Source organism: Argopecten irradians, chromosome 10, assembly GCF_041381155.1.
Source record: "Argopecten irradians isolate NY chromosome 10, Ai_NY, whole genome shotgun sequence".
In the NCBI taxonomy this organism is placed as follows: Eukaryota; Metazoa; Mollusca; class Bivalvia; order Pectinida; family Pectinidae; genus Argopecten; species Argopecten irradians.
The window spans coordinates 30,967,557-30,980,670 of record NC_091143.1 but is presented as its reverse complement, the minus strand read 5'-3'; the positions used below and the strand labels follow the sequence as shown (position 1 = coordinate 30,980,670).

The 13,114-nt window shown below is 34.9% G+C and overlaps 2 protein-coding genes across 3 annotated transcripts in view; one reads left to right on the top strand and one right to left on the bottom strand.

Moving 5' to 3' along the window:
• Positions 1–12,905, top strand: part of LOC138333642 (dual oxidase 2-like) — a 47,870-nt gene extending 34,965 nt beyond the window's left edge. For both annotated transcript variants that reach the window (XM_069282145.1, XM_069282144.1), the window contains exons 27-31: positions 364–596; positions 9,548–9,709; positions 10,182–10,337; positions 10,668–10,796; positions 11,130–12,905. In XM_069282145.1, the coding sequence (XP_069138246.1) occupies positions 364–596; positions 9,548–9,709; positions 10,182–10,337; positions 10,668–10,796; positions 11,130–11,252 (803 nt within the window). In that variant the 3' untranslated portion in view covers positions 11,253–12,905. The remainder of the gene's footprint in view (positions 1–363; positions 597–9,547; positions 9,710–10,181; positions 10,338–10,667; positions 10,797–11,129) is intronic.
• LOC138333645 (serine/threonine-protein kinase RIO2-like) overlaps positions 1–13,114 on the bottom strand; it is a 134,472-nt gene that overhangs the window by 110,201 nt on the left and 11,157 nt on the right. The window lies entirely within an intron of this gene.

Sequence of the window (13,114 nt, the reverse complement as noted above, 5' to 3'; positions counted from 1 at the left end):
TTGTAGACAGAATGAATAATCAACTTCTCCTCCTAAACTACTGAACTTGGTTGCAAAAATCCTTGTACAGTGTAGATGTATAGAATCAATATAATATTGTAGACAAGATACTTCCATCTTTATCAGAGTTATGCCCCTTTGTAACAAAACAATTAAACAGCTACTTCTCCTAAACTACTGGAGGGATTTTAATGAAACTTGGTGGCAATGATCCTTATACAGTGTAGATGTGTTGAAACAGTTTACCTCCTTCTTTTCAAAGTTATGTCCCTTTATTTACAAAAGTGTTCAATTAGCCTCCTGGGACGACAATATTCTAGTTTAAATTAACATTTAACCCAAAGTGAAATTTTGATGTTTCAGACGTTACAGCTCTAATTTTCAAGCGACCCCCCAGTTTTGAGTACAAGTCTGGTCAGTGGGTTAGGGTAGCCTGCCTTAATTTAGGTGAAAGTGAGTACCATCCCTTTACTCTAACCTCCGCACCACATGAGGAACATCTTAGTTTACACATCCGAGCGGTTGGACCATGGACGACCAACATCCGTGAGCTGTATGACCCTGACAGACTGGAAGTAAAAAAGAAGCTTCCTAAAGTAGGTTTTACACCTTAAAAAACAATGTTATTGTTTTGATTTAAAGATTTGAAATATAAGTTTTTTCTGATTAAAATACTAACTATTTTCATGAGGATATTCACAATTTCACTTAACTTTGATAAGGCCAGGAAAATGTGCTCCATGATGTATACTGCTATAGCCAAATAGTGAAGTTTTTTGAAGTAAGGCCAAAATAATTTTTCTGTCTGTTTAGGGTTACATTGGCAAAAATAGGGTCAGTAGGTTGGGATTTTGTTTTAATGTCTTTCTCTCTAAAGTAATGGCCGGTGTCATATCAAATTTGTATCCCCCATCAAAAAAGTATCCGGATACTTTTTTGCCCATCAAAAAAGTATCCGGGGATACTTTTTTGCCCATCATAAAAGTATCCCCCCTATCAAAAAAGTATCCCCCCCATGACATCAATAGCGATTGTTATAATTTTAGTTGGCAGTAAATCAAATGATCATAAAGATATACCAGGAGTCCCTTTACAAGTACCAGGTAACTAATTACACCTGGTCAGGTATTACCTAACTACCTAATTAGTGGTGGGACGGACAGGTACAGGTGTGTCTATATATAGGCACTGTCAGATAGTCACCTGTACACAGTGGTATTACCAAATGTTTACCTGTACAGGTACATCATCCCATGATTTTATTGTGCTTGCAAATTGATACAATTTATTTATGTTTTCAACCATATGTTTAAAACTATATATATATATATATAGCTCATTACTTGCATACATATTTTCAATTCATATAAATTATGATTATTCAATTATCAAGACCTTGGTTATATAGATACAAACACATTTATAAGCTTATATGTCTATATATGTACCAATTGATACATAGGGGGGGATACATATTTGATTGCATGATTTTGGATCTGGAAAAAAAAAAAAAAAATAAAACTTGTCATATATATTTCAGATAATATATTTACTAATTTGATGAATACAATGTAAATCATTTTATGAGTGAATATAAGTGTAAAATGGTATGTCAATTGTAATTCAACTTTATATTAGGATATACACTATATATATGCAGGTATATAAATATATAGTTGCATGAATCTGGAAATAAATCTACAGTTTTGTTGAAAACATCTCAGGGAGATACTTATATTAAAAGGATGTGCGTGTGGACAAAAATTATACAATATATCATGATGGGGAGGTACAGTACAGTTATAATTATAATGTCCATCAGAGGGAAAATTAATTGATAAAATATCTATAGATTGAAATAAATATATATTTAAATACATGACCAAAAGAAAGTATTTGGGGGAGATACTTGTATTATCGAAATGTGGGATTAGGGGGATACATATTTCATGGTCATCAAAAAAGTATCAAGGGGAGATTTAAGTGTCATATCTAGAAGGAATTAATACATATTTGTATAGCCATAGAAAAAGTATCTATGGAGAGAAGTCTACTATCAAGGGGTATGTAATATATATTTGATGACCATAGAAAAAGTATCAAGGGGGAGATGAGTCTAATATCTAGGGGGGATACATATTTGATGGCAATCGAAAAAGTATCTAGGAGGTGATTAGTATGATATCTAGGGGAGATACATATTTGATAGCCATAGAAGAAGTACAGTGTGTATATAGAATCAGATTTCTTTAATAACTAGGGGGGATACATATTTGATGGCCATAGAAAAAGTATCTAGGGGGGGGGGGATGAGTCTAATATCTAGGGGGGATACATATTTGATGGCCATCGTTAAAGTATCTATGGGGAGAGTATAGTCTAATATCTAGGGGGGATTGTCATATCAAATTTGTATCCCCCATCAAAAAAGTATCCGGATACTTTTTTGCCCATCAAAATAGTATCCGGGGATACTTTTTTGCCCATCAAAAAAGTATCCCCCCTATCAAAAAAGTATCCCCCCCATGACATCAATAGTGATTGTTATAATTTTAGTTGGCAGTAAATCAAATGGTCATAAAGATATACCAGGAGTCCCTTTACAAGTACCAGGTAACTAATTACACCTGGTCAGGTATTACCTAACTACCTAATTAGTGGTGGGACGGACAGGTACAGGTGTGTCTATATATAGGCACTGTCAGATAGTCACCTGTACACAGTGGTATTACCAAATGTTTACCTGTACAGGTACATCATCCCATGATTTTATTGTGCTTGCAAATTGATACAATTTATTTATGTTTTCATGCAACCATATGTTTAAAACGATATATATATATAGCTCATTACTTGCATACATATTTTCAATTCATATAAATTATGATTATTCAATTATCAAGACCTTGGTTATATAGATACAAACACATTTATAAGCTTATATGTCTATATATGTACCAATTGATACATAGGGGGGATACATATTTGATTGCATGATTTTGGATCTGGAAAAAAAATAAAATAAAACTTGTCATATTTATTTCAGATAATATATTTACTAATTTGATGAATACAATGTAAATCTTTTTATGAGTGAATATAAGTGTAAAATGGTGTGTCAATTGTAATTCAACTTTATATTAGGATATACACTATATATATGGCAGGTATATATATATATAGTTGCATGAATCTGGAAATAAATCTACAGTTTTGTTGAAAACATCTCAGGGAGATACTTATTTAAAAGGATGTGCGTGTGGACAAAAATTATACAATATATCATGATGGGGAGGTACAGTACAGTTATAATTATAATGTCCATCAGAGGGAAAATTAATTGATAAAATATCTATAGATTGAAATAAATATATATTTAAATACATGACCAAAAGAAAGTATTTGGGGGAGATACTTGTATTATCAAAATGTGGGATTAGGGGGATACATATTTCATGGTCATCAAAAAAGTATCTAGGGGAGATTTAAGTGTCATATCTAGAAGGAATTAATACATATTTGTATAGCCATAGAAAAAGTATCTATGGAGAGAAGTCTACTATCAAGGGGTAAGTAATGTATATTTGATGACCATAGAAAAAGTATCAAGGGGGAGATGAGTCTAATATCTAGGGGGGGATACATATTTGATGGCAATCGAAAAAGTATCTAGGAGGTAATTAGTATGATATCTAGGGGGGATACATATTTGATAGCCATAGAAGAAGTACAGTGTGTATATAGAATCAGATTTCTTTAATAACTAGGGGGGATACATATTTGATGGCCATAGAAAAAGTATCTAGGGGGGAGATGAGTCTAATATCTAGGAGGGATACATATTTGATGGCCATCGTTAAAGTATCTATGGGGAGAGTATAGTCTAATATCTAGGGGGGATACATATTTGATAGCCATCGAAAAAGTATCCAGGGGGAGATTAGTCTAAATTCAAGGGGGGATACATATTTGATGGCCACCAAAAAATGTATCTAAGGGGGAGATTAGTATGATATCAAGGGGGGATACATATATGATGGCCATCGTAAAAGTATCTATGGGGAGAATATAGTCTAAATTCTAGGGGGGATACATATTTGATGGCCATCGAAAAAGTATCTAGGGGGAGATTAGTATGATATCTAGGGGGGATACATATTTGATGGCCATAAAAGAAGTACAGTGTGTATATAGAATGAGATTTCTCTAATATCTAGGGTTGGATACATATTTGATGGCCATCGAAAAAGTATCTAGGGGGGAGATAAGTCTAATATCTAGGGGGGATACATATTTGATGGCAATCGAAAAAGTATCTATGGGAAGATAATAGTCTAAAATCTATGGGGGATACATATTTGATAGCCATCGAAAAAGTATCCAGGGGGAGATAATAGTCTAAAATCTATGGGGGATACATATTTGATGGCCACCGAAAAAGTATCTAGGGGGAGATTAGTATAATATCTAGGGGGGATACATATTTGATGGCCATCGAAAAAAATATCTAGGGGGAGATTAGTCTAATATCTAGGGAGGATACATATTTAATAGCCATCGAAAAAGTATTTAGGGGGAGATTAGTGGAATATTTAGGGGGGAGACATATTTGATGGTCATCGAAAAAGTATCTAGGGGGGGATACATATTTGATGGCCATCAAAAAAGTATCTTGGGGAAATTAGTCTAATATCTAGGGGGATACATAATTGATAGCCATTGAAAAAGTATCCAGGGGGAGATTAGTCTAAATTCAAGGGGGGATACATATTTGATGGCCATCAAAAAAAATCCTGGGGGAGATTAGTATTATATCTAGGGGGGATACATATTTGATGGCCATAAAAGAAGTACAGTGTGTTTATAGAATGAGATTTCTCTAATATCTAGGGGGGATACATATTTGATGGCCATAGAAAAAATATTCCAGGGGGAGGTTAGTATGATATCTAGGGGGGATACATATTTGATAGCCATTGAAAAAGTATCTAGGGGGAGATTAGTATTATATCTAGGGGGGATACATATTTGATGGCCATCGAAAAAGTATCTAGGGGGAGATTAGTGTGATATCTAGGGGGGGATACATATTTGATGGCTATCGAAAAAGTATCTAGGGGGAGATAAGTCTAATATCTAGGGGGGGTACATATTTGATGGCCACCGAAAAAGTATCTAGGGGGAGATTAGTATGATATCAAGGGGGGATACATATTTGATGGCCATAGAAAAAGTATCCAAGGGGAGATTAGTCTAAATTCAAGGGGGGATACATATTTCATGGCCATCGGAAAAGTATCTAGGGAGGATGAGTCTAATATCTAGGGGAGATACATATATGATGGCCATTGTAAAAGTATCTATGGGGAGAGTATAGTCTAATATCTAGGGGGGATACATATTTGATGGCCATCGAAAAAGTATCTAGGGGGAGATTAGTATGATATCTAGGGGGGATACATATTTGATGGCCATAAAAGAAGTACAGTGTGTATATAGAATGAGATTTCTCTAATATCTAGGGGTGGATACATATTTGATGGCCATCGAAAAAGTATCTAGGGGGAGATAAGTCCAATATCTAGGGGGGATACATATTTGATGGCAATCGAAAAAGTATCTATGGGAAGATAATAGTCTAATATCTATGGGGGATACATATTTGATAGCCATCGAAAAAGTATCCAGGGGGAGATAATAGTCTAAAATCTAGGGGAGATACATATATGATGGCCATCGTAAAAGTATCTATGGGGAGAGTATAGTCTAATATCTAGGGGTGGATACATATTTGATGGCCATCGAAAAAGTATTTAGGGGGAGATTAGTATGATATCTAGGGGGGATACATATTTGATGGCCATAAAAGAAGTACAGTGTGTATATAGAATGAGATTTCTCTAATATCTAGGGGTGGATACATATTTGATGGCCATCGAAAAAGTATCAAGGGGGAGATAAGTCTAATATCTAGGGGGGATACATATTTGATGGCAATCGAAAAAGTATCTATGGGAAGATAATAGTCTAAAATCTATGGGGGATACATATTTGATAGCCATCGAAAAAGTATCCAGGGGGAGATAATAGTCTAAAATCTATGGGGGATACATATTTGATGGCCACCGAAAAAGTATCTAGGGGGAGATTAGTCTAATATCTAGGGGGGATACATATTTAATAGCCATCGAAAAAGTATTTAGGGGGAGATTAGTGGAATATTTAGGGGGGAGACATATTTGATGGTCATCGAAAAAGTATCTAGGGGGGGATACATATTTGATGGCCATCAAAAAAGTATCTAGGGGAAATTAGTCTAATATCTAGGGGGATACATAATTGATAGCCATTGAAAAAGTATCCAGGGGGAGATTAGTCTAAATTCAAGGGGGGATACATATTTGATGGCCATGAAAAAAGTATCCTGGGGGAGATTAGTATTATATCTAGGGGGGATACATATTTGATGGCCATAAAAGAAGTACAGTGTGTTTATAGAATGAGATTTCTCTAATATCTAGGGGGGATACATATTTGATGGCCATAGAAAAAGTATCCAGGGGGAGATTAGTCTAAATTCAAGGGGGGATACATATTTGATGGCCATCAAAAAAGTATCCTGGGGGAGATTAGTATGATATCTAGGGGGGATACATATTTGATGGCCATAGAAGAAGTACAGTGTGTATATAGAATGAGATTTATCTAATATCTAGGGGGGATACATATTTGATGGCAATCGAAAAAGTATCTATGGGAAGATAATAGTCTAAAATCTATGGGGGATACATATTTGATAGCCATCGAAAAAGTATCCAGTGGGAGATTAGTATTATATCTAGGGGGGATACATATTTGATGGCCATAGAAGAAGTACAGTGTGTATATAGAATGAGATTTATCTAATATCTAGGGGGGATACATATTTGATGGCAATCGAAAAAGTATCTATGGGAAGATAATAGTCTAAAATCTATGGGGGATACATATTTGATAGCCATTGAAAAAGTATCTAGGGGGAGATTAGTATTATATCTAGGGGGGATACATATTTGATGGCCATAGAAGAAGTACAGTGTGTATATAGAATGAGATTTATCTAATATCTAGGGGGGATACATATTTGATGGCAATCGAAAAAGTATCTATGGGAAGATAATAGTCTAAAATCTATGGGGGATACATATTTGATAGCCATCGAAAAAGTATCCAGTGGGAGATTAGTATTATATCTAGGGGGGATACATATTTGATGGCCATAGAAGAAGTACAGTGTGTATATAGAATGAGATTTATCTAATATCTAGGGGGGATACATATTTGATGGCAATCGAAAAAGTATCTATGGGAAGATAATAGTCTAAAATCTATGGGGGATACATATTTGATAGCCATCGAAAAAGTATCTAGGGGGAGATTAGTATTATATCTAGGGGGGATACATATTTGATGGCCATAGAAGAAGTACAGTGTGTATATAGAATGAGATTTATCTAATATCTAGGGGGGATACATATTTGATGGCAATCGAAAAAGTATCTATGGGAAGATAATAGTCTAAAATCAATGGGGGATACATATTTGATGGCAATCGAAAAAGTATCCAAGGGGAGATAATAGTCTAAAATCTATGGGGGATACATATTTGATGGCCACCGAAAAAGAATCTAGGGGGAGATTAGTATAATATCTAGGGGAGATACATATTTGATGGCCATCGAAAAAAGTATCTAGGGGGAGATTAGTCTAATATCTAGGGGGAATACATATTTAATAGCCATCGAAAAAGTATTTAGGGGGAGATTAGTGGAATATTTAGGGGGGGAGACATATTTGATGGTCATCGAAAAAGTATCTAGGGGGGGATACATATTTGATGGCCATCAAAAAAGTATCTAGGGGAAATTAGTCTAATATCTAGGGGGATACATAATTGATAGCCATTGAAAAAGTATCCAGGGGGAGATTAGTCTAAATTCAAGGGGGGGTACATATTTGATGGCCATCAAAAAAGTATCCTGGGGGAGATTAGTATTATATCTAGGGGGGATACATATTTGATGGCCATAAAAGAAGTACAGTGTGTATATAGAATGAGATTTATCTAACATCTAGGGGGGATACATATTTGATGGCCATCGAAAAAGTATCTAGGGGGAGATTAGTATGATATCTAGAGGGAATACATATTAAATATTAACTAATCTCCCCCTAGATACTTTTTCGATGGCCATCAAATATGTATCCCCCTTGATATTAGACTTATCTCCCCCTAGATACTTTTTCTATGGCCATCAAATATGTATCCCCCCTAGATATTAGACTTATCTCCCCCTAGATACTTTTTCTATGGCCATCAAATATGTATCCCCCTTAGATATCACACTAATCTCCCCCTAGATACTTTTTCGATGGCCATCAAATATGTATCCCCCCTAGATATTACACTAATCTCCTAGATACTTTTTCATTGCCATCAAATATGTATCCCCCCTAGATATTAGACTTATCTCCCCCTAGATACTTTTTTGATAGCCATCAAATATGTATCCCCCCTAGATATCACACTAATCTCCCCCTAGATACTTTTTCGATGGCCATCAAATATGTATCCCCCCTATATATTAGACTTATCTCCCCCTAGATACTTTTTCTATGGCCATCAAATATGTATCCCCCTTAGATATCACACTAATCTCCCCCTAGATACTTTTTCGATGGCCATCAAATATGTATCCCCCCTAGATATTACACTAATCTCTTAGATACTTTTTCAATGGCCATCAAATATGTATCCCCCCTAGATATTAGACTTATCTCCCCCTAGATACTTTTTCGATAGCCATCAAATATGTATCCCCCCTAAATATCACACTAATCTCCCCCTAGATACTTTTTCGATGGCCATCAAAAATCGTAAGTTTTACTCGCCAGTTTTGTAAAGTTATACATCGAACAAATCACTGTAAAAGTGTTTAAAAGATAAAATATGTTAATTAGTATTTCTCAGAATCCTGTCGCTGTGACTTCAATGAAATAATCGGCAGTCAAGTTTATAGTGTGAATTACATGTAATATAGAACATTATAGCGATGTTAAAAAGCACCAAACAGTCGTATAAAACACAAAGTAATTTTATAGGTGCCCTCTACCTGTATCAGTGTCAGGTGTGACCCCCCCCCCCACTGTGCTGTTATGTAATACAGGTAGACCAGGTGTAATTTACTACCTGTACAGTCACTTTGTCACCTATATAGGCATATACTGCTGATTTTCTGTTTATTTTCTTAACATTACCAATCTTTATTTGGAAAGCATAAACAGACAATGGGGGGATACTTTTTTGATAGGGTGGATACTTTTTTGATAGGCAGAAAAAGTATCCGGATACTTTTTTGATATGACACCGGAACAGGAGTCTGAGATCGTAATTCCTACTTTTAATTTTTTAAATTAGGGTCAGTCTGGTAACCCGCAATTAATTCCCAGATGAGTCTTATAAGACATCAAGAACCGACTTTTCAATATAAAATAATGGTGTTTTCAGCTGTTCCTGGACGGCCCGTACGGAGAGGGACATCAGGATTGGTACAGGTTCCCAGTAGCCATCTTGGTTGGCGGAGGTATTGGTGTCACACCTTTTGCTTCCATCTTGAAAGATATTGTACACAAGTCAAAAATTGATGACTTCAGATTTCCCTGCAAAAAGGTTTGTTTATAGCCCCTGGTATATTGTACATGCACTTGATAATCTGAACATTGGTTGATACTCAGCCCAAACTGTCTGAATTGCACATTTTTTTTTAAAATTTCATATCCAGTTTATGTAGACAATAGTCAAATATGTTGCCAAATATTTGGTCTGGATTGTTTTCTGGAGTATCGCTGTCTGGAATATGACGGGTTCATTATGCATGTAGGATAAAATGATCTTTTTATATGTATCTCAAACTAAACAGTATCATATGTGTTGTGTATTGATAGTTAAACTATTATAAATATGTTAATATAGAATATTTTCTGCAAAAACTTTTCGTGAACATGTTCAACTGCACATGCCCAGAAAGCTAATGATCTTATGTTTCAATTACATGATTATGGTCGGGAGTGTATTTTCTTAACTCATCAATCTGGTCTCCAGAATCAGACTGATCAGTATGAGTTGAATCATTTTTCTCCAGGTGTACTTCCTGTGGGTGACTCGCACACAAAAGCAGTTTGAATGGATGACAGATATCATCCGAGAGGTCGAGAACAACGACTTGAAAAACTTTGTGGATGTTCACATCTTCATCACACAGTTCAAGGAAAAGTTTGATTTCAGGACGACCATGTTGGTATGTTATACAAAGAGATATTCATTTTTTCACTGAAATCGACAAATTTTAAAAACCAGCTTAATAATAAAAAAAAATCATTAACATACCCGAGAACAATTATTTAACAAAATCATACAAATAAGTGACCCGCAAAATTTAACCTCTACAAATATGTAACCGTGAATTATTGATCCCACAATTTAATGTGCTATACAGTAGATTAGAAAACTCTAAAATTGTCTACTGCACATTGTGATCAGCTTCAGATGTATCAAGTTTTGTGATGGAATAAGAGCATACCGTACCATATATGATATTTCTTATAGTGATTCCCTTTTATTTCTGCAGTACATTTGCGAGCGTCATTTCCAAAAAGTGGCTGGGAAAAGTTTGTTCACTGGGCTCAGTGCTACCACTCATTTTGGAAGACCACAGTTTCAAGATATTCTCAGATCTATTGGGAATGAGCATCCACAGGTACTTTTAACTATGTGATAATTTTATTTTTATAATAAATTCTACAGACAAACAAACTTGTAATAGCGGGGATATATGTGATTGATTGAGATAACATTATTACCTCCCTTCTACTTGAGTTTTGTCCTTTATTTAATTGAAAAGGCATGCTCTGGTCACATGGGTTTAAATTGTCTTGGTGACCAATTGACAAACATTGAGACTATCAGTGTACATCTATTGTAGCCAACAAATAAACACATGTTCAGAGATAACACGTCCCACAATTTATTGAATAGTATATAGTTATGATGTGATGAGCCTGTTCTTACTTCCATTCTTACATGTCTACAGGTGAATCGCGTAGGAGTGTTCAGCTGTGGTCCACCACCAATGACCAATCAACTGGACCGCACATGTTCTGACCTCAACAAAGTCCAGGGGACCATATTCAAACACCACTTTGAGAACTTTTAAGGAGCATATTGGTGCACTCATACAAAAAGTTCTACTCCCAATAAGTCAGATGTCTCTTTGAGAACTTGTATAGGGATACACCTAAACCAGATGTCTACCAACAATATGGATATCTAGAATACCTCCTCCAGCAATGCAAGCTTTGATTTCCTTGTGGATGTATTTTGAATTGGTGGACATGGATGACCAAAATTCTGACATACTCCGTTAGATGTACTTTGCTTACTCAAGATCACTTTTATGGTACAGATAACGAGTAACCAATCTGATTACGTTTATGTATAATGTATGTGTCTAAATGATCTGAATCAGACGATGATCTAAGATGAATATTATTTTAGTAATACAATGTAACTAAAATCTTTATAGCTGTTAAGTTTTAAATGATTATGTATATATGTTTAATTTTTAAGATGCAAGTAATGAACAGAGTAAGAGGTAAATATCATTTATCCCAAATTATCTTCCCAGTATTGTAAATTTGTCATATTTAATCAGCTTTTGGAGTTTATAACTTCCACTTCTCACTTATATTGTAATATGACGTGCAGTGCCTTACTTTTAATATAAATTTAAGAAAGACTTTGTTTAAGAATTTTAGCAGAATAGGTATAGAATTTGGATAGAATTCCTTTAAAATCTTTGTGATTTTGAAATTATGAATTTGGAAATCAAATACATAGTGGCATGTAGAAGAACTTTAATGACTGATCTTTTGTCTAGAATGTAGTATAAGTATTCTGTCAATTTGTGTATTAAAGAGTTATCTGCCTTTGTGGGTAGATACATGTATTAATTGTGATGTCATTATTTTGTAAGCAAAATTCATGTTGTATTCTCTGAAAAATGGCATTATGCTCATAAACACATCGTGTCACAATCACCATGTTTTTACAGGGGGAGACAACTCTGTAATATACAAATACAGTATACCCACACAGTGACTATATTGTTCTTGTCTCTGTATCAGATTTTATACAAAATGCTCATTGAAGGAGACTGTGATTGTGTACAGTTTCCTTTTACAGTTAGAATCTGGAGCTGTAGTACATGTATTGGCAAAAATATAAGTGTAGGGGGATTGGACTGGATTGATCATTGGTGACCAGGTAGCTCAGTCGGTAGAGCACTCGGCTAGTGACCTGATCTCGAGGGTCCCGGGTTCGAATCCCGGTCTGGCCACTACATTTACTCCTCTCCTGTTACATAAGTAATGTTCACTACCAATAACCAACCCCCTTCCCCCAAAACAGAAGATTAGATACGAACTTTTAAAAAATTTTCAATTTGATAATTCATTAAAAATATATAATATGTACATTTTATATATATCATTTGTACACTTATATATACTTGTATGTTAATTCTGTATAATATGTCATTATGAAAATGCTCTGTATGCATGAACGAGGTAAGAAATTGAATACATCATTTCAGAGATCTTTGAATATACAGTGTGTCGCTGTACAATCAAATCGACATATTGTCCCAAATTCTTTCAGGATTACCTTAGGCCTGCTTGGCATGTTTCAGAGGTCACATGTCTTTAGCCTATTTCTCCAGGATAGCCGTCATGAAAACCATTGTATAATTCTTAATGCATATATAACTATGTTTTCATTACATTTGAAATAAAATTCTATTCGACTGATATTCCAGTGTTATTTGATTTAACTTTCGAGTCCTTTTATTACATAGTTACAAGCTTGTTTGTGTCGACTTGTTCAGTGATTTAATTGTATGCATTACATTTAAAAGCTCTTGTGCTGGTAGTTGAAACATCTTCTTGGTAATTTATTTTCACAAATTACTGTATTTCACCACAAATAAGACCCCCCACCCAGAGAAGAAATAAAGGTCAA